This window comes from Myotis daubentonii, chromosome 4, assembly GCF_963259705.1.
Source record: "Myotis daubentonii chromosome 4, mMyoDau2.1, whole genome shotgun sequence".
In the NCBI taxonomy this organism is placed as follows: Eukaryota; Metazoa; Chordata; class Mammalia; order Chiroptera; family Vespertilionidae; genus Myotis; species Myotis daubentonii.
This window is the reverse complement of record NC_081843.1, coordinates 73,053,837-73,074,714: the sequence shown is the minus strand read 5'-3', so window position 1 is coordinate 73,074,714 and position 20,878 is coordinate 73,053,837. Positions and strand designations below refer to the sequence as shown.

At 45.6% G+C, this 20,878-nt stretch overlaps 1 protein-coding gene across 8 annotated transcripts in view; it reads right to left on the bottom strand.

The window, feature by feature from the left end:
- Positions 1-20,878, bottom strand: part of SERINC5 (serine incorporator 5) — a 102,292-nt gene that overhangs the window by 6,749 nt on the left and 74,665 nt on the right. For 6 of the 8 annotated variants that reach the window (XM_059694225.1, XM_059694222.1, XM_059694226.1 and 3 more), the window contains 6 exons: positions 18,992-19,203; positions 16,125-16,220; positions 12,238-12,364; positions 5,374-5,440; positions 1,446-1,485; positions 154-298 (listed from right to left, as the gene is read on the bottom strand). In XM_059694225.1, coding sequence (XP_059550208.1) covers positions 154-298; positions 1,446-1,485; positions 5,374-5,440; positions 12,238-12,364; positions 16,125-16,220; positions 18,992-19,203 — 687 coding nt within the window. Of the gene's footprint in view, positions 1-153; positions 299-1,445; positions 1,486-5,373; positions 5,441-11,462; positions 11,600-12,237; positions 12,365-16,124; positions 16,221-18,991; positions 19,204-20,878 lie in introns of those variants that run through there. The other 2 variants (XR_009452640.1, XR_009452639.1) reach the window with 2 other exon arrangements.

The following is a 20,878-nucleotide window of genomic DNA, read 5'->3' as shown; positions in this document are numbered from 1 at the left end:
CTGTTTTGGTAAAGGTGAGCACAGCTTGACTTGGAAAACCATGTAGCTGACCGTGGAGATTTGCTCTGTGCCTCAGCACCATATGGAACAGGACTCACCTTGCTTTTATAAAGACTTCCCCTTCTAAAACCCCTACGAAGGTGGGCCACTCACTTGAACCAGTTGGTGACGGTCATCATCACATAGAGGGAAGCCAAAAAGAAGACTCCGTGGAAATAGGAATAGCTGTAGACGGTGCTTCTCTTCTCATCATAAATGACGCCCGGCCCCTCTTTCATATTCTGCGGGTCTTCAGTGTCTGTGAACCACAAAGCCAGCACCAGCTCAATGAGTGAACACATGCACACTGACCGCTTTAGCCAAGACACACTCGCTTCAACCCAGGGGCTGCCCCGTAGGAAAGATGCCAAAAGCCACTTGTACCTTAAGGCATTTCCATCTATGCCAAAAGCACAACCCCCACCACCCTACCCCAGAACCTTCCTGAACAGGATGAGTTACCTAACATCCCATATATTTTATTTATTTATTTTAAATCTTATTGAGGGATCAAGTCAAGTTTATTTATTTTTATTGATTTGAGAGGGGGGGGGAGAGAGAAAAAGAGAGAGAGGGAGAGAGAGAAACATCAATTCGTTGTTCTACTTATTTATGCACTCACTGGTTGATTCTTGTATGTGCCCTGACCAGGGATTGAACCCACAACCTTGGCATATACCAGTAGGGACCACGCACTAACCAACTGAGCTGCTCTATTTAATAGAGCAGAGGGGAAAAAGCCATTAAAAACACAAAACTTATTATAAGCTCAGAAGAAAGTGAGAAAGAGTAGAGAACTCCTCAAGCCCCCGGGATCCTCCAATTCAAGAAGAAAAGTTAAGTTGAGGAAAAGAATGGTCCAAATTATGGTGTCAGGATCTCTTGGTATTTTCCAAATTTTCATTCCTTTAAAAAATGTACTTTCTGCTTCTCTAAATCTCAATGTATAACTTAAATATGAGCCAAAATATTAGACTGATTTCTTGCCTGCCAGAATAGCGAAACAAACCAAGAAAACCTCACAACCCTTTGGGGAGAGTATGAAAAGTATGTACACGGTAAACTGGCTGTGGAAAAAAGTTTCCCCTTACCATTCAGTTATTTGTACGTGAATCCCAAATGCCTACAGACTAGAGCAGGGGTGGGCAAACTTTTTGACTCGAGGGCCACAATGGGTTCTTAAACTGGACCCAGGGCCGGAACAAAAGCATGGATGGAGTGTTTGTGTGACCTAATATAAATTCAAAGTAAACATCATTACATAAAAGGGTACGGTCTCTTTTTTTTAGTTTTATTCATTTCAAACGGGCCGTATCCGGCCCGCGGGCCGTAGTTTGCCCATGGCTGGACTAGAGCAACAGGTCTGCAGGGCCACACAGATGCATAGAGGGAAGTTCTCTACTCACCTTCTCCATAGGGACCGAAGCAAAAGCAACACCGAGCTACCTGAGAGAGCAAAACCAACAGTCAGGTGACTTGCTCTCCGCTCCCCACACCAGTAAAGCACTAATGGCCACTGCGTGCCAAGCCGCCCCCATCTGAATTATATCCCAGGCCCAGAACTGCACACTTTACCCCTTCGGGAGATGTTAACGAAGCACCTGCTCTTCCCAGATGCTCTGGGTGCTGGTGATGGGAAATACAATGGACTGAGGGGAGCTGCCTTCAAGGGAGCATACTCAGTTACTGCACCTGCTATGGCAGACAGTCTCTACACTGCAGCTCCCAGGCTTTGCCCCAGCAGTCACCCTGCCCGAGGGCAAGCCCTTCCTGGACAAGGCACAGGAATGAATCCCACAGCAGGGGTGAAAGGGAGCAGCCACTGACCCCTGGGGGACAGGCCCGATAGGCCATATCTTCCCTGGAGCACTTGTTGGGGTCAGCAAAGATGTGTCCGGCCTGCAGCGCCCTTCAACATCACTCTCTGTCCACTCTGCCTCTTCCCTTTCTTTTCTCACTTTCCTTTCACTAATAAATCTCCTGCTCATCAAACTACCTGGGCAGCTGCCTCTGAAAAACTCAACCTGAAACACAAAGTGACTGAGAAAAGGTCCCCGCTCGCATGGAGCTCACTCCTGGTGCTTCGCTCTACTCGCTACTTCATTAAACCCTCTCCAACCTCTGAGGCTGGGATGATTATCCTATTTACAGTTGAGGAGACTGAGGTCAGGCAACTAGTTTAGTGAAAGGAGCTGGAACATGAGTGCGGGATGAGAACTCCAAGGCCCATGACTCACAAGAGGCAACCAGTAGCATGTGACATCTAGGAAGTGGTGGGGCCAGGAAAATCAGCGATGGTAACGCTAAGGGATCTGGAAGCAGGAGGCCTACCTACACTTCCTGTAAAAATCGGGCTGCTCAAATGACACGGGGTGCCGAGGTCAGGGATGGTGGGATACTTCCCTTTGAAGAGCCTTTGGTATCTTTCAAATTTCGTACCATGGTTCCAACTTACTCAACATAATAAACTTAATTTTAAAAATATCAGGTTATGAACAGTAACTACATGACTTCAGAAGTACGCTCGTAAACAGATAAGAAACACAAGTACCAAGGAGGTCTGGGAAGTGCTGGGTCCTGGACACTCGGCTGATAATATTTTTACTACAAAGAACAGAGAGCCAAGGACAAGGACATGGGAGCCTAGGCCTTCACCCCATTTATCCACCTCACGGCCATGTCCCTGTTTCCCTCCTACATCAAGGGAACTTGTAATAGAGGGACTGGCCTTGACAGAATCTTGCATCGAGCGGCACAAAGACTCACTAATTCATTCAGGGGGCCCAAGACATGGTGTGCTGGGATCCCAGTTCTTCAGAAGCTTCAGTTACCACAAGAAATGAACTCTCTTTCAAAGGAGCACCCTGTGAAACGTGATGCAAGGGGAGCAAACCCACCTTGCATGCTCCCCACTTCCGGAGGAAACACTGGACATTTTCCTCGGAAAAAGAAAAACATCCTCTCTCAAATCGTACTTAGAGACTCGCTGTTCTTTGCACATTAACTCTGTGCATGATAGGGATATTGAAACCCCAGCGGGTGGTCACCCAGTCGGTGGTGAGAACAAACGCCTGCCTTCCAGAGACCATTCTCTTATTCAGTCTCCTTATTCATTCTCTTATTCAGTCTCTTTTTTAAGTGACAGAAAGAGGGGGAATGATGCTGGCAGAATGACAAGCCTTCACAACAGTTCCCTCTCTCCAGGTCAGGTGCTGGAGAGACCATCCCCAGAGGCGCAGCTGCAGAAGCAAGCGCCCATCAGATAAGCCAGGGCTCTTAAATCCAGGGAAAGCTATTAGGATGCAGCCAGGACGGGATGCTAGGCAGGGTTCCCAGCCCAGCCAGGCCAGGAGCAGCAGCTGAGCTCTTGGTATCAGTGGTTAGGAACACAGGCTCATGGTTACACGCTGGCAAATCAAAAGTTTAAATAACTTTGCAAAATGGAGAGAAAACCCTCCTTGGGTTTTTATGAGGATAAAATGAAATGACATACGTAGCGCCTAGCACAGTGCCTGGAACATAGCAAGTGCCACAAGTCTTAGCTATCATGGACTTTCCATTCTTGGGGTCAGGGCTGAGTTGTTTCCTGGCTGCCTCCCTCTGGTTAGACCTTTTTAAACCCTGGATGTTCCACTGTAACAAAATACACTCTGCTGACCACTGGCATCTGCCGACCAGTATGATTCTTTGGACATTTATTGTTCACAATTCTTTACCCAGTGAAATGCCCACCTGATGGAACTGACACCCTTAAATAAGCTCATATACAGACAATGCTCAGCCGTGTGGCATACAGCAGATGCGGTTCCTCCCCTTCTCCATCGTTCTCTCCTCCTTCGGAACAGCTATTACATCGCCTCACAGTTGTGCTATGCATGGAGGGCACAGGCAGGTATAAAACAGAGGAATGGACTAGAAATTGTAGAAAACCACACACGTTCCATTACGACAGAAGAACAAAGAACAGCTTGACAAAGCCACCTCAGCCTCTGGTGGGAGGTGGGCAGCAGGATGCCACACAAGAGGCCAATCTTGTTGGAGGAAACGCAAGGATTTTAATCCCATAGTATATCTACACTAATAAAAGAGAAAAATGGTAATTGGTGTACGACGCTACCCTTTTCATTGGCTAATCAGGGCTATATGCAAATTAACTGCCAACTAAGAAAGGGCTATATGCAAGTTAACTGCCAACAAGATGGCGGTTAATTTGCATATGTAGGCACAATGCAGAGAGGCGAAAGGGAAAGCAGGAAGAAGCCCCCTGCCACTGACAGTGATCAGAAACCCAGGGGGGAGCTAAGAGCTGGGGGGCAGGGCAAAGGCGGCCCTGGGGCCGCCTTTGCCCTGCCCCCCAGCCATGATTGGAGAATCAGGCGCCTTTGCCGCCCTGGCCAGTGATAGCAGGAAGTAGGGGTGGAGCCAGCGATGGGAGCTGGGCACGGTCGAAGCTGGCAGTCCCGGGAGCTAGGGATCCCTTGCCTGGGCCTAAAGCGGAGCCCAAGATCGCAGGGCCGCTGCAGCTGCGGGTCCCCGCTGCCCGGGCTGGACGCCTAGGCCAGAGGCGTTAGGCCTGGGCAGGGGCGGAGCCTGCAACCGCGGGGAGCTGGGGGTCCCCTGCCCAGGCCTGACACCTCTGCCGGAGGCCTCAGGCCTGGTCAAGGGGCCGATCCGGTGATTGGTGATCGGAGGGTGATGAGGGTCAACTCCTCTGGCAGAGGCATCAGGCCTGGGTGGGGGGCGGAGCAGGGGATTGGGGGGATATGATGGTCCCCTTGCCCAGGCCTGAAGCCTGGGTCAGAGGCGTCAGGCTTGGGCGGGGGGTGGAGCAAGCGATCAGAGGGAGATGGGGGGTCCCCTGCCCAGGCATGATTCCTGGGCCAGAAGCCTCAGGCCTGGGCGGGGGCCAGAGCCAGTGATCGGGGGGAGATGGGGGTCCCCTGTCCAAGCCTGACACCTCTGGCGGAGGCGTCAGGCCTGGGCAAGGGGCCAATCAGGCGATCGGAGGGTGATGGGGGTCTACGCCTCTGGCCGAGGCATCAGGACTGGGCAAGGGGCTGATCCTGAGATTGGAGGGTGATGGGGGTCAACACCTGAGGGCTCCCAGTATGTGAGAGGGGGCAGGCTGGGCTGAGGGACACTCCCCCCCCCACACACACCCAGTGCACGAATTTCGTGCACCGGGCCCCTAGTATAGGATATTTCTTTATGAACAAAAATTGTATTCTTGAGATTATAGAATGCAGATCAATAAAGATACAAATAAACATAAAAAGCCTTCCTGGGAAGTGGGTCTTCTGAGAAAAGCAGGACAGGAAAAGGAAAGGAACTTACTTCCAGTTCGGGAGCTGCATAGCGCCCCTGCAGAGCATCAGAACTCGATCTCGTTGTCGATGTCAAACTAGGAAACAAACAGAAAGGTCAGCAGAGCACATGGACTTGCTATGTTCCATCAGAGGAAGGGCAGGGCTGCTGGCCAATGTCCAGTGAGATTCTCACGACACCCACAGTCCTCCCCGCTTAGATAAACGTAGTCTATTTAATATCCACTGTATTCCAAAACTGGCTGACTGATTCTATGTTGTTGACATGAATTGCATTAGATCATTTTGTGCAAAGAGAAGTTTGTAAAGAAAAAAAAGATGTCTTTTGGTCCCATTATCTTGGTTTTTGCCTCTCTTCCCTTAACTGCCAAAATAATTTTCTGATTTCACTTTTATCATTCCCCTCCCTTTGACCATTCTCACTTAGAAGGGATCAAAAGCAACAGAGGAACCCAGAGATGGCAATAAAAATCCAGGGCATGAAAAACAAAGGTCACATTACTTACTGTGGTAATCAGCCTACGGCAGAACAAGGTTTTCTGTTTAGAAATTCAATATAGACTAACTAGTTGTGGATGTGATTTTTTAAAAAAAATCTTTTTGCCACTTTCCCCATACCTTAAGAGGTAAAATGTTATAAAACGTTACTTACAGGAGTAAAAAAAGTATTTATTTTCCCTAGGGGAAAAAGGGGAACATTTTAAGCAAATTATACTTAGGGTTCCATCTAACTGCATAAATTTGCTTAGCAAATATTTACTGAAGGCCTGCCACGTGTTAGGACCTATTCTAAGCACTGGGGACTCAGTGAAATCCCTGCCCTCAATGCAGCTTTGGTGATAATCTGGAGGCAGGTAGAGTGGTATGTGTGTGGGAGGGTGACAAATTGGGGAGTGTTGCCTAGTAGAGGCAGGAATTAGCAGGTTCTTTTCAACCAAATAAACCTCATGAGGAAACACTGCCTTCTCTGCTCATTATCATCCTCTTTCCCAAGGAGAGAAGAGATCAATGAGATGCAAATCTATATATATAAAAGCCTAATATGCTAAGTGTCCGACTGATTGGTTGACCATTTTGTCGACCGTTTGGTCAACCACTCGACCAGTCGCTATGATGCGCACTGACCACCAGGGGGAGATGCTCTGACCAGTAGGTTAGCTTGCTGCTGGGGTCTGGCCGATTGGGACTGGGTGAAACGGGCCAGACACGCCCTGAAGCCAACCTCCTGCAGTCCCTCCCTGGCCTCTAAAATATGTCTTCTAATTAATTTCCTTTCAATGTGCATGAATTTGTGCACTGGGCTTCTAGTAAACAATAAAAAGCCTTAGTCATAAAAAGGTCCTCTGGGATCCAAGCTACTGCTTCTTTTGTGGTCCACTGAAGACCAATAGCATCACTTTCATTTCTGCTTTGAACAGATGGATGCTAATTGAGGCCCACTCCACTCCCACTTCCTGACTCTAAGCCTGGGTAGATGAATGACAGAAATATTCCAATGGCTGTGCACCCAAGAAATTTACACCTTGCTCCTGCATTTAAGTGTGCTATATTTTGTGCCTTTGAATTATGATTTAAGATAGTATACAGTTTCCATGGGGATAACTTTCAATTTTAGGAACAGGTCAGTATCTGGAATTTTCATCTAAAAGATGATTTAAAGAGAGTAGAATATATATTCATTTTATAAATTCTTTGCAATAGATCGTTCCAGAAAAACAAAGCTTTGATTCTGGCACTTTTGCAGCTTCACTTCCACCATCAGCACTGAAAGGGGAACTTTGTATGCTTCTTGAAGAACCTATATTCAGTTCATTGTGATGTGTGACTTCTACAAGTAGACGTTACTGTAAAATAAGGTCTTTATTCAGTCATGCCCTTTCCCCACAAAACACTCTTCTTGGGATTATTAAGAAAATATTGTTTTTACAAGCTCTTACAAAATACAGAAAATTCTTACTATCTGCATTCTGGCTGCTATTGACCCATCTGTTTGGTCAGCGCAAGACAAACTGTTGTAAAATAATTCCCGGATTATCCATAATCTCTTATCTCCTAGACCTAAAATGTGAGTGGTGTTAACCAGGACTTCCTGTGGGGGGCGCAGGAGACTAACAGTATTTGGTTGGAACAATGCTTTCCCATACAGAGAACGTCCACGACACGGCAGCATGGCCGCTGTGCCTGGTCTCTGTCACAAAAAGCCAGCAGTGGCTTTCAGGCATCGTGACAACCAAGAAGATAAGATGCCTCTCTGTACCTTTGCCCAGGAACCACTGCCCTGCCCACAGTGACAAAGAGATTCAAACAGGTGCTCACGCACTGACCAAATGCCCCCAGATTACAGAAAATCTCTAAAACCATGTGCAGACTTTCCTATGGGACACCACAGATTCTGATTCCCTCACACACTTGCAGGGCAGGCCTTTGAGAGGTCCCATGGCCATTCCTAGCCTTTGTGTGGTGAATTCAATTACGTTCCCGCTGCTGTGTAAATGGTGACGCACAGCTCCCAGAGGAGACCGGAGGTCTTGGGGAGTGTGGGGCAGGCCTCAGCAGGTCCCGGTGCAGAACACGGGAATTTCTAGCTGGCTGGCTGGCAAGTGGAGGATTCCCAAAGTAAGATACACCGCCTCCCTTTCTCTTAAAGCCCAGAACACACGAGAATAGATAGCCCCCTTGATTCACCAATTTTTCTCTTTTTAAGCCAATCTCTCTAATGCCAACTTACCAACCTTGTATCTATGTTCACACAGTATGCAACATGGCTGTGAATGTCCCATTTTCAACTAGCCAGTTGGAAATTTAATAAAGATTCTTTCTTAGCCTTTATAACTTTATACCCAGTTTTTGTTATGCTTAAGAGAAAATATAATCCTTTCTTGTGTAAGCTGTCTAGGAATTTGAAGTAGCTGGGTAATGTTTCACAACACAAGTGCCTCCTGATAATGTAATTATGTGAGTCATCTAGCTTATCTTTCTACCAGAGTGAAGAATGGACCTTACTCCAAGCCAACACAAGGGGAAAAGTTCTGACCCGTCTCTCCAAATAGCCCAGCAAAAGAGACTCAAGGAGAGGTGTCCTGAAATCGGGGGTGCAGAGCTGTAGGAATAGGCTCCATACCCTTTTTCTTTTAGGTACAGTGAGGGGATTGAACTCAATTGACTCCAGAATTCTATCCAGTCTGACAGCTTGAACTTGAAACCAACAGAAGAATACTCTCAAACTCCAGTGGCCAAGGAGGGAATTAAGGAATAGTTGGGAGAAGCCAGGGCCTGTCACAAGGAGCCAGGCTGAGGAGGGTGTGGGGAGACCGGCCTATAAAATGAGCCATTGGGGCACTCCTGCATGGGGTCCAAGCTGTGACACTTTCTCCTCACAGTGATGCCTGGAGACAGCGAAGGGGGTCTGGAGAAAGGGTGGCCTCGGTCAGAAAGCCAGGGAGTGAGTTTGGGCAGAGCCCTTCTTCAAGCTGAGAACACAAAAGAGCAAAACACACTCACAGCGAGTGTGTCAGCAGCAGGACTTGGAACAGAGAACCAGGAACTGAGGATAGAAGTCATCATGAGAGCCCCTAAAGTGGTGTGAGTGTGTCGGGGGGGGGGGGGGCAGGGGGGGGTGGAACGCGTGCGTAGGAGGGACTCCTATACATGAATAGGTAAGAAGACAGTGCAGTGAGCCTTCTATGACCTCAAGGAAAAGTCAGCCCCTGCAATCCTGGACTTTCATTGAAAATGGGTGATTTCTTCTCCCTTTAATGTGGATACACACTACCTAGTCTTTTTAGCTTCCTACAGATTCTATCATTTCTAGAAATTCCTGCAATCGTGTGCAAATGACAGTTTCCACCCAACCTCTTTTTGTAACATCTTCCAAACTTTCATTCCTCTGAGTCTGGGAGGAAAACATAAACTCTAGAAGCCGTGATTTGAAAACCTCCTGATTGGCCGCCTCCCACCCCCAGCAGGAATTCCCTTTATTCACCGCTCTACTCACTAGGCCTGAACTCACTTCCTTCCGGGAGCTGCAGTGAAGACTGAGCAAACATTGATCACCCACCCCACACTCCCCGCCCCCCCCCTCCCCTGCTGTGGAGCTTCGCAGTGTGTTACACGCACCCCGGGCCCCACCTGGTTACCCTGCCCTCGGCTTGGTGTGTGACTGCTGTTTCCCACCTCCTCTTCCATCTGGCACTATGGTTTTGCAGTTTAATTACTAGCATTTGATTAACATTTGCTATTGGCATTTAGACGGACTTTAAGTAGCAGCTGTCAGCTTTGAACGTTGTTATCTTTTGGGGACTATCAGACTAGAGTCCCCTCCACTGTGGTGCCTCTGAGGTCCGGAAGAAGTGATGTTTTATTTAGCATCACTCATTCAAGGGTGGCCGTGAAAATCTGATAGGGTAAAAATTCCATGCTGCAAAATGACACCATTTGTGGCAATTCTATCAGCACTAACTAGAATTTTTGCCATCTTTCCATTGATAGGTTTAAAGCAAATCCAAGCCCTGTCTTACCTCAGGGGCAAACATTTTTTTTTTAATATATTTTATTGATTTTTTTATTTTTTTTTTACAGAGAGGAAGGGAGAGAGATAGTTAGAAACAACAATGATGGGAGAAACATTGATCAGCTGCCTCCTGCACATCCCCCACTGGGGATGTGCCCGCAACCCAGGTACATGCCCTTGACCGGAATCGAACCTGGGACCTTTCAGTCCACAGTCCGACGCTCTATCCACTGAGCCAAACCGGTTTCGGCAAGGGGGCAAACATTCTTTTTAGGTATCTAGCAACCCACAAAAACATATGATTTTAATCTTTCAAAGTTCTTTACAGTTGTTGTTGTTTTTTATAACAAGAATAAAAATAAATCATAGCCCTGGCCAGTATGATTCAGTGGTACAACGTCAGCCTGCACAAGGAAGGGTTGTGGGTTCAATTCTGGTCAAGGGCATATACCTGGGTTGCAGGTTTGTCCCCAGTTCTCTCTCTTCTCCCCCCCCCCCCCCCCGTCCCTTCCACTCTCTGAAAAAGCAATGGGAAAAAATATATATCTTTGGGTGAAGATTACCAAAAAAAAAAAAAAAAGTCACCACTATTGCAAATTTGGTTCCTTTCCTTCCTGATTTTTTTCTATATACATAAACACAACTATATTTTATTTTAAAAATGGAATACTCTATATTTACAGTTTAGTAACCTACTTTATCCTCACTTGACTTACCAGTGTTTTTAATAGGCCAATTCAGAAAAAACATTTGAGAGACCAATGAAATTAGCCATGTTGCTGCCCTTTTCCCCGAAAGCCCAACAATAACAGACTCAGGAAGAAAAGGTTTGCTCAAAAGAAGGAAGAGCTGAGAATCAGGATTCAAAACTTGGGCATCTTTATGTTTTTTTCTGAAAACATTCATTGACTTGGGCCCGAATCCTATCTATTTCTGTTTATAAGTAGTACTCAGTGCACAATCGTGTCATCATTAAAAATAAAAGGCCAGAAACTGGTCACCAGGTGTGGAGGAGAGGCTGTTCCGTGACAGCCACTGTCTGTTCCGCAAGCTAGACCTGGGCCAGAACAGAGGTTGCTTTCTGCAAACCCCCCTTAGAGAAGGTCTGATAATAACTAATGTTCATCTGACATAACTCCGCAGCCTCCCTTGACTCCTGCTACGTGCTGGTCCTGGAACAGGTTGTTGTCCTGACCTGGTCAAGCACATAAAGTTAATTCCCGTGCCTGGTAGTGTTGGAGCACCATCCCCACTTTACCCAAGAGGCACAGGGATCCATTTGGTCCTACAACCACTCACGACATGTCTCGGATGTCAGTTTTCCTCAAAAAACGCTGCTAATTACCAGACTGGAGTGGCTAGCCTCCTTCTCTGCCCTCTGTTTACAGAGGTTGATTTTCAGTCCTGGGGCTTTTCCCTGGGGCTGGGTGTACTAACACCATGGTCCCTCCTGGTGCAACGAGGAGACTGTCACCATGTCAAAGACAGAGTGAGCATCAATGTCACCACCACCTGCAACACAAGCAAGTACTTGGTCCCTTTCTAACATTAGGGGGTGGTAGAAGCTATAAGAGAAAATGCCAACTTGCCCAGAAAGATGTTTTATTTACACAAGGTGTCACCAACAGCATCATTTCATTTCAGCCAAAGGAAGATTATAATGCGCCCAGGACAAGTTGAAATGTTTATATACGGAAACATATCCAATAGAACACAGAAGTAAAACCTAAACATGAAAAGGTTACTGTCAAAGGGGAACGTAATTATCAGTGAAACCTCTATCCAGAATAAGAAACGAACCATTTCTAGCCCTTACTTTTCTCTCTCTAGCTATCTTTTAAACATTTTAAAGATATAAGAACCCTCACTGTAAGCATGTGAAATGCAGCCTGCTTACGTATCACACCTACTTTTGGGGAGCTCTGGACTCCTTAATGGCACTGTGGGTTTTAGCATAAAAAGAAAAGAGGGGTACTTCCTGTCTTTCCTAGACAAGGCACAAAATGACCGTGTGCATAGTGCTTTGTGTTTTGCATCAACAAAAGAACAAATGGTATTTCCCTTGGATTAGAAAGTTCCCCAAACATGCTGGCGCATACCTCACTTTGTGTTCACTTGCCGACCAATAATGCTTTAGCAAGTAATATTCAATCGTCTTTTAAAGGGTTGCAACGTATCACATCCTTATTATATTTATCCCCTATAAATATAAGACAAATGAAGTCCAAACACCTATTATTTCTATTCTCCTTCTTCCTCAGAAGGCATTTGTTTTGCTGCCTCACAGCTGCTAAAACTTATTTAAATTCTTCTCCTGCACAGTTAAAGTCTGTGAAGATGAGCTCAGGCAATCCTAAAACTTACCACGAATATAAGATGCACGCAAACAAGAGAGTGGTACCCAGTCCAGTCACCAAGTTTTCGTCTCTGTACAGGTCCTGACCAAAGTCAGGCACACAGATCGTAACGTTCTTCCCATGCGCATCCAGAACTTGCAAAGGAAAAACAAAGTGACCACAGTTAAATCAGAAAAACCTGCTGTAACTCACTCAGTCATTTGGGGAAAATTCACGTAGCTTAGAAGAGTCAAGACTTATCACTGGGAACTTCTACTCTATAGTACAACTCGACTCAGGCTAGAGACTGTGGCTATTTCAAAGCACCCCTCTCCCACCTCACAACTCTGCAAACAGGGCCCCCCGATTCTAAAGGGTTCTTCAGTTCACAACCTTTGCAAGAGCCTTGCTCTTTTTCACCACTATTCAAATATTACACAGTACACTTAGATTCTTTTTGTTGTCATCAGTCCTCACTCAGAGATCTTTTTTCCCATTGATTTTCAGAGAGAGTGAAATGGAGAAAGGGGGTAAGACAGAGAAAGAAGGAGAAACATTAATGTGAGAGAGACACATCATTGATTGGTTGTCTCCCACACGGGCCAGGGATCAAACCTGCAACCCAGGTATGTGTCCTTGACTGGAATCAAACCCCTCACCCTTTGGTGCTTGGGTCGACATTCTAACCACTGAGAAACACCCACCAGGGCAACTTAGGTTCATTTTTCAGTTTATTTGGCAGCTGCTCAACAGAAATAATGTACAGATAATTGATCACTCTCTCTGGAGGTGTGATAAGGGCATTCAACTACCAACTGAGTATCAGATAACAGCTATCTGCCCACAACCTCCCCCAGATGACAAGTCATTTTACTGCCAGCAACAGGATGGCTGTGACCTCTTTCAGGCTGTAACCTGGGAACCTACTGAGGTTGTCTGGATTTTAAAAATATTTTGAGGGGCTACATAACAAAGATTTCTGTAGTATTACCATCAGTGGTAGTTTATTTTTTTGTCTAACAGTCTTCAATTTTGAACACCCAATCTAGGTCTGACTGCCACCTCTGCCCCCATAAGGGACAGAGACCATTTTACAAACGTACATTCTAAGCGTTTGAAGTTGGACTAAAATTATTACTAGTACTCACACTTGAACAGTAAACATAACTGTGTATGCTGTGGTTAAAGGAATCTTTATTCTTAGGCCAGTGAAAAATGTTTTCTTAAAAACTGACCAAATATGAACTTTGCTATTTAAGTAGTACCACTTGAAATTAAAAATAAAAATTGTGGTTTTTTTTTTGTTTTTAAGTGATACCTGCCATTAAAAAGAAAACTATGTTAACTAAAACCCCAATAAGTTAAAACCAGAGATTAATATATAGTTAGAAAGTCCTAAAGAGACCAGGTTTAAATAAACTTAGTCAAAATAGAACTTTGTTTTAAAAAAAATTATATCCAAGAGCGTCGGACTTCGGACTGAAAGGTCCTGGGTTCGATTCTGGTCAAGGGCACATGCCTGGGCTGCAGGCTCAATCCCCAGTAGGGGGCATACAGGAGGCAGCCAACCAATGATTCTCTCCCATCACTGATGTTTCTATCTCTCTCTCCCTCTCCCTTCCTCTCTGAATTCAATAAAAACATATTTAAAAAAAAATTATACCCAGGGTAGACTATACTTTATATAAGGCCTATAATTATATCACTTCACACTATAAATAGCTATAAAAACAAGATGCATACATAGTACGTGCATATGCTAAACCTTTCAAATTATCTTTGCCTTTGCTTTCTAAATAAAATTTTAAAAAAGACCTTCAATTTTGTTTTTTACTGGCAAGACTCAGGGGCTTATACAATTACACTTTATAATATAATCCTATATAATAAAAGTATAGGATGCAAATTGTCCCCTCAACCGGGAGTTCTGGGAATTTTGACCAGGGGGCGGGGCCGGCCAGGGGAAGGGAGGGAGGCCCTGGACAGCTGCAGGCAACTGGGGGAAGGGAGGGAGGCCCCGGCCGACTGCCGCCAACTGTGATGTGAGGTGAAGTGAGGTGCAGTGATATAATACAACACAATACAATATAATCTATAGTAATAAAAGGGTAATATTCTAATTAGATCAGACGTCCTTCCGGACAAAGCCAAGGTGGCGGGGGCTGAGGCAGAGGCAGTTAGGGACAATCAGGCTGGTAGGGGAGCAGTTAAGGGGTGACCAAGCCGGCAGGGGGGCAGTTAGGTGGTGACCAGGCTGGCAGGGGAACAGTTAGGGTGCGACCAAACCAGCAGGGGGCCAGTTAGGGGTGACCAGGCTGGCAGGGGGGCAGTTAGGGGGCGATCAGGCCGGTGGGGACCAGTTAGGGGGCAATCAGGCCAGCAAGCAGAAGCAGCTAGGGGCGATGAGGCAGGCAGGCAAGTGGTTAGGAGCCAGAGGTCCCGGATTGTGAGAGGGATGTCTGACTCCCGGTTTAGGCCACATCTGGCAGTCGGACATCCCCCAAGGCATCCCAGATTAGAGAGGGTGCAGGCCGGGCTGAGGGACCCCCACCCCCGTGCATGAATTTCGTGCACTGGGCCTCTAGTCCTATATAATAAAAGTCTAATATGCTAAGTGTCCAGTCATCCAGTTGGCCATTCAACCAATCAAAGTGTAATATGCTAATGATATGCTAAGGCCACTCAACTGCTCGCTATGATGTGCACTGACCACTAGGGGGCAGACAGTCGACTGGTCGACCAGTCGCTATGATGTGTACTGACCACCAGGGGGCAGACGCTCCGACTGGTAGGTGAGCTTGCTGCTGGGGTCCGGCCGATCAGGACTGAGCGGGACGGGCCAGACGCACGCTGGAGCCCTCCCACAGTCCCTCCCTGGCTAGCCAACCTCTCTCCCTGGCCCCGATTGTGCACCAGTGGAGTCCCTCACCTGGCCTGTACCCTCTTGCAATCCGGGCTGAGGGAATCCTCCCCCCGCCTCCCCCCCCAGTGCATGAATTTTGTGCACTGGGCCTCTAGTATAATATAATATAGTACTTTGATAGTTCTGAAATAATCATTGCAACTACAAAACTAGCTTATCCTTATATAGTACCAACTATGTTTGAGAAACTGAATTCTTAAAAATCACCTTATAAAGTAGTAATCTTATCTAAGTGTCTTGTTATATTAAAATTCTTATTTTAAAGGCAAGGTGTCTAGGCAGAAAAAGGTAAGGAACTTTGTACAAGTTACTTAAGTGGCAGCACCAGGCTACCAGGCAGTCCAACTCTAAAGCTCATGCATGCTCTGTTGTCTCTATAAATAAGTGTTAAGATGAGCAATTCAAGGTCACACACCCAGCAAACGGTGCAGCTGGGCTCAAATCTCTTCCTGTTTCTTGTTTCCCACTTCCATGTTTTTTCCACTATTTGTTTCAGTCAAAGAAATGACTATCTGAAGAAAAGTAATACCCAACTAAAAAAACAACAACAAAATAAACAAAGAAAAATAAAAACATCCCTTAAAAACAAAGCAGAGAAATGCAGATTAGGCCTAAAAGCAAACCCAACAGTCCACCTTTGTACATGTCTCTCCTACACAGCAGGAAGACTAGAAAGAATAAATTTTCATCTTCATAACCCACCTTAAGTTCTTTGTTTATTGAAAAAGTCTTAATCATTTCTCTATTTTGATTTATTTTGAGTGAGGGGGAATAGCTCAGTGGAAGAGCACGTGCCTGGCATGTATGAGACCCCGGGTTCAACTCCCAGCATCTGCAACTCGGCCTTCAACACCACTCTTGAAGAAACACAGGCTCCTCTTGATTTACTGCATCCCTGATATTTAAACAATAGCTCACAGAGACACATTGCTTCCTCCACAAGTGAAAATATTCGTGCCACAAACACATGCTCCCTAACAAGGCCAACTTACCCACTTCTACAGGTTTGCTGGACAGAGCTGAGAAAGTGAGATACGTGACATAGCAGCTTATGAGCCCCGACTGCAGTAACCCGGAGTGGGGCTGCCCTGGAAAATGACAAGAGACAGAGTTTAAGACAGTGTTTTAAATTTCAACAATAATAGAGCACCTGCTTAAAAATATATATATATATAAAAGGTCTCCCCACCCTCCAAATGAAAATGATTCCTCAAACTTGGGCCCTGCCTTTAAAGGAAAGAAGAAGTACATAATGTGTTTGTCAGATAACAAAAGATTTTGGGGGGAGGGAGTTAGCTGCTATTTTCAAGGTGCCAAGCTCTGTCAAGTTCTCTACCAACACCTTATTTTTATAATTACAGCTGTACTTAAACATACCACCTGGTACCCCTGAAGTTCATAACATTAAGTTCTTTTTTTTAAAAAATTTCTTGTTGTTATCCTCACCCAAGGTTATTCTATCCGTTGATTTATTTATTTTTATTTATATATTTTTTAGAGAGAGTGGAAGGGAGGGGGAGAGATTCAGAGAGAGAAATATTGATGTGAGTGAGACACTTTGATTGGTTGCCTCCCACACGTGCCCTGACTAAGGCAGGGGATTGAGGCTGGGACCATTCAGTTCACAGATTGATTAATGCTCTAACCACGAACAACGCAGCTAGGGCAACATTAGTTCTTATATCACAAGATCTCAGAATAACACTTACCATCATTATTTCTGAGCTCACACGGCTTAGACAGGTAAATGATAGATTTCATAGGCCATGGACTCCTGATTCTACAAGGACAGCGGACACTTACAGTCCGTGACAGTGGAAAAAAACTCTTATTCATCAGTGAATAAAAACCTTTGGGACCTAGCTGAGTTGGCTCAGTGGATAGAGCATCGGCCTGGGAACTGAAGGGGCCTGGGTTTGATTCTGATTCAGGGCACATGCCTGGCTGCAGGCTCGATCCCTAGTAGGTGAATGATTCTTTCTCATCATTGATGTTTCTATCTCTCTCTCCCTTGCCTTTCCTCTCTGAAATCAATAAAAAATATATTTAATTTAAAAAAAAAACAACCTTTAGGAATACCAGAGCTGGTCCAGGCCAAAGAGGAAGGTTATGGGGCTCAGCATTCCCTGGGAGGAGGGCTTTAATGTTACAGAATTTAAATTAAACTTAGTGTTTATATCATTGAGAGTAACCAGGATGTGGTAAAAGTGATTTATATTTTCTTGGTGAAATTTTCAACCACCTGCTGGCATGAAAACATTTAGTTTTATCCATTCTTCTCTCTGGTTAAATTTGTTTCCAGAATTATATTTATTAAATTACAATGGCCAATAAAGGTATAGAAACATACCTCTTAATAATGATGCTCTTTTGGCAAAGGAATAAGATTTACCTTAACAATTAATGGCATTAAACTAAATATTCAAAATATTATAACTATTTCAAAAGGTGGGATTTTACCCAAAGGATATTTTAATCTGAATACTAATAATGTTTTAGGAAATTCTTAACTGACCAATTAAAGTGATTTGAAAGAATATTACTCTCAATTTCAATAATGGACTTGAAATTTTTAGTATAGAAAAGCTTTTATATTATTCAACATCAGCTCCTTTTAACTCACCATTTTAGAAAGGTTTCAAGGGGCTATAAATTTATTGGCCATATTTTCCTTTTCCTAGCTAGAAATCTAAATGTCATGTGATTTTTTTATCACCTGTAGAGTAAGACACCTACAGGAAACTTGAAACCAAGGACAATTCTATCTATAACCAAAGACAACATACTGGCTTAAGATATCAGAAGTCATTTAAAAAAGATAATTGATGCCTATACTTTCTAAAGTACTTTCAAATTCCATGTCTCTTCCTTTTGGCTTTGAAACAACCATGAGCAAGGTCAGGCTCACAGGTTTCTGATGGCTTTGCTGAGAAAGGGCTTGAGTCTGATGAAGACAGCTCATGAGGCCAGCTGCTAGGTAAGTGGAGATCGGATTTCCTGCTTCCTAACCACACTGTCCCTGGTGGCCGGCCTTGAGAGAAAGATGAGCCCAGAAACAGCTCTTTCTGGAGCCTTCTCATTCAAGTTTTACAAAGAGAATATAGTGAAGAGCTCAATATACAATAAGGGCATTTCCATTTAAAGGCTCCTTGTAGTACTCTATTTAATAACTAGAGGCCCGGTGCATGAAATTCATGCACTGGGTGGGGGGGTGGCCCTCAGCCCAGCCCGCACCCTCTCCAATCTGGGACCCCTTAGGGAGATGTCCGACTGCCGGTTTAGGCCCAATCCCTGTGGGCCTAAACCGGCAGTCGGACATCCCCCTCACAATCCGGGACTGCTGGCTCCCAATAGCTCACCTGCCTGCCTGCCTGCCTGATTGCCCCTAATCGCTTCTGCCTGCCAGCTTGATTGCTCCCTAACCACTCCACTGACAGCCTGATCGACACCTAACTGCTCCCCTGCCGGCCCGGTCGCCCCCAAATGCTCTCCCCCGCTGGCCTGATCACCCACAACTGCCCTCTCCTGCTGGCCATCTTGTGACCACATGGGGGTGGCCATCTTGTGCGAGGGTGTGACAGTCAATTTGCATATCACCTTTTTATTATATAGGATGGTAAAATCTATCTCCTTATTTTATTGGATTAATTATGTTTACATCTTTCTTGACATAAGCCATGCTTGACAGTCACATTCAGCCCATGTGGAGCATGAAGAGGAGACTGGAGTCCCACCTTTCCTATTGCTGATCCATGCGCGGTACATTAAGGAATGATGTTTTTTAAAATTATTATTATTATTGGGTTTGCTAAAAGACATTATACTATAAATAAAGAAAAATGGAAAAAATTGTGCTTACGATTTTGGACACAGGGTGAGATGGCGACCAATGAAATCAGTACACACAGGCCTCCGTTTACTCCCAGGAGAATTTTGTTCCCCATGCAACCATCTTTCTGTGTATAAAACACTGCCATCAAAATCAAGCCTCCAGTGGCGATGGAGTACATGATGAGGGTCACCAGGGACAGAGCGGCGTACCACAGCTTATTGTGAGTGGTTCCTGCAGTCCTATTTGTCCAGGAAGTGGGTGAGAGGGACAGGAGAGAAGACAAGTCAGTACCGGCCACTACTGACCTACACTTACTAGTACCATTAACTAATGCTGTCCAGCCCCAAGCCCATCAGAACCGAGTTGTCCAGGAGACCTATCATTCTGCCAATGATTATGCCACATCAAAGCAAGAAGGTACAGGTAAATATGCAAAAACTTCTTGGTTCAAGCTGAGAATGTGTTCTAAATACTGAAAGAATTCTGTTTTTGACTCAAGTGTATCCATCAACTATAATGACTATCCACAGGCTTTCTGCATGTGAATTACCCTGGGACAGGTTTGGGCAGTATTATTACAAAGTGGCTCTGCTGGAGCTCACTTCCCGTCGCCCCTATAAACCTAGAGACTGGAGGTGCCATGGTGCTCACTCCAGCGCTGCCAGCAGCTCCTGCTGACGCCCATCTAGTCTTCAGGGAGAGGAGCGAATTAACTTCTCTCAGAGAAAGACCGCAGCTCTGTTATCGCGCTCTGAAAGGCAGACTCTGTAATAGTTCTTCTCCACAGCAATGCCAAGTGTGATCAAGGGGAAATATGACACTAAACGAAAGGGGAGAATAAAATCAGGCAGAGAAAGAGTAAACAGTTTAAGGGGATGTACAGTGAAGAATCTAAAAGAGGAGATTAATGTGCTTTCTAGTTTACAACTATTAATAGAGGGATGGGAGACATTAGTGGTGGTTTAACAAGCTAGAGAAATTGTTCGGAACAAAGAAAAGGGCGTGCTTAAAAACGCTAAATGAGGAGGACGGAGCAACAGGAAGAATGGCTTGAATCACTGTCATCTGCCTTCGGATTACACTGCCCTTTGTAAGCACATTCTCACAAACCTTCAGAGAAAGCAACTTGCTTACAGGTTTTGCAAAACTGGAAAGTGTTCAAGCAACCCAGCTAAAATGTTTTCATGATGAAAAACTTACTGCAGCCAGAGACAAAGAAAATAGGGAGGGAAAGGCCAAAATGATGACCATTATATTCCTGAAACGAAGCCAGGCATTCCAGTGACCACAAAAGTATTTTAACATAAAAGGCACGCAAAAGAAAGGAAGAGAAAAACGAGACTCAAGAATAAAAGAAAAAAGAAAAATCTAAGAGCCAAATAGTAATGAATGACACACAGAGAGAATGAATCATGTACAAAAAGGTCAGCACTGCTGACCAGTGTGTGGGTGGGGCCCAAGGGTTTCTTCACTAGCCTTCTGGATTATATTCTTAATACTAGGGGCCCGGTGCACGAAATTCGTGCACTGGGTGTGTGGGGGGGGAGTGTCCCTCAGCCCAGCCTGCCCCCTCTCACATACTGGGAGCCCTCAGGCGTTAACCCCCATCACCCTCCAATTGCAGGATCAGCCCCTTGCCCAGGCCTGACACCTCCGCCAGAGGTGTCAGGCTTGGACAGGGGACCCCCATCTCCCCCCGATCACTGGCTCTGACCCCCGCCCAGGCCTGAGGCCTCTGGCCCAGGAATCATGCCTGGGCAGGGGACCCCCATCTCCCTCTGATCGCTTGCTCCACCCCCGACCCAAGCCTGACGCCTCTGACCCAGGCTTCAGGCCTGGGCAAGGGGACCATCATATCCCCCCAATCCCCGGCTCCGCCCCCCAACCAGGCCTGACGCCTCTGACCCAGGCTTC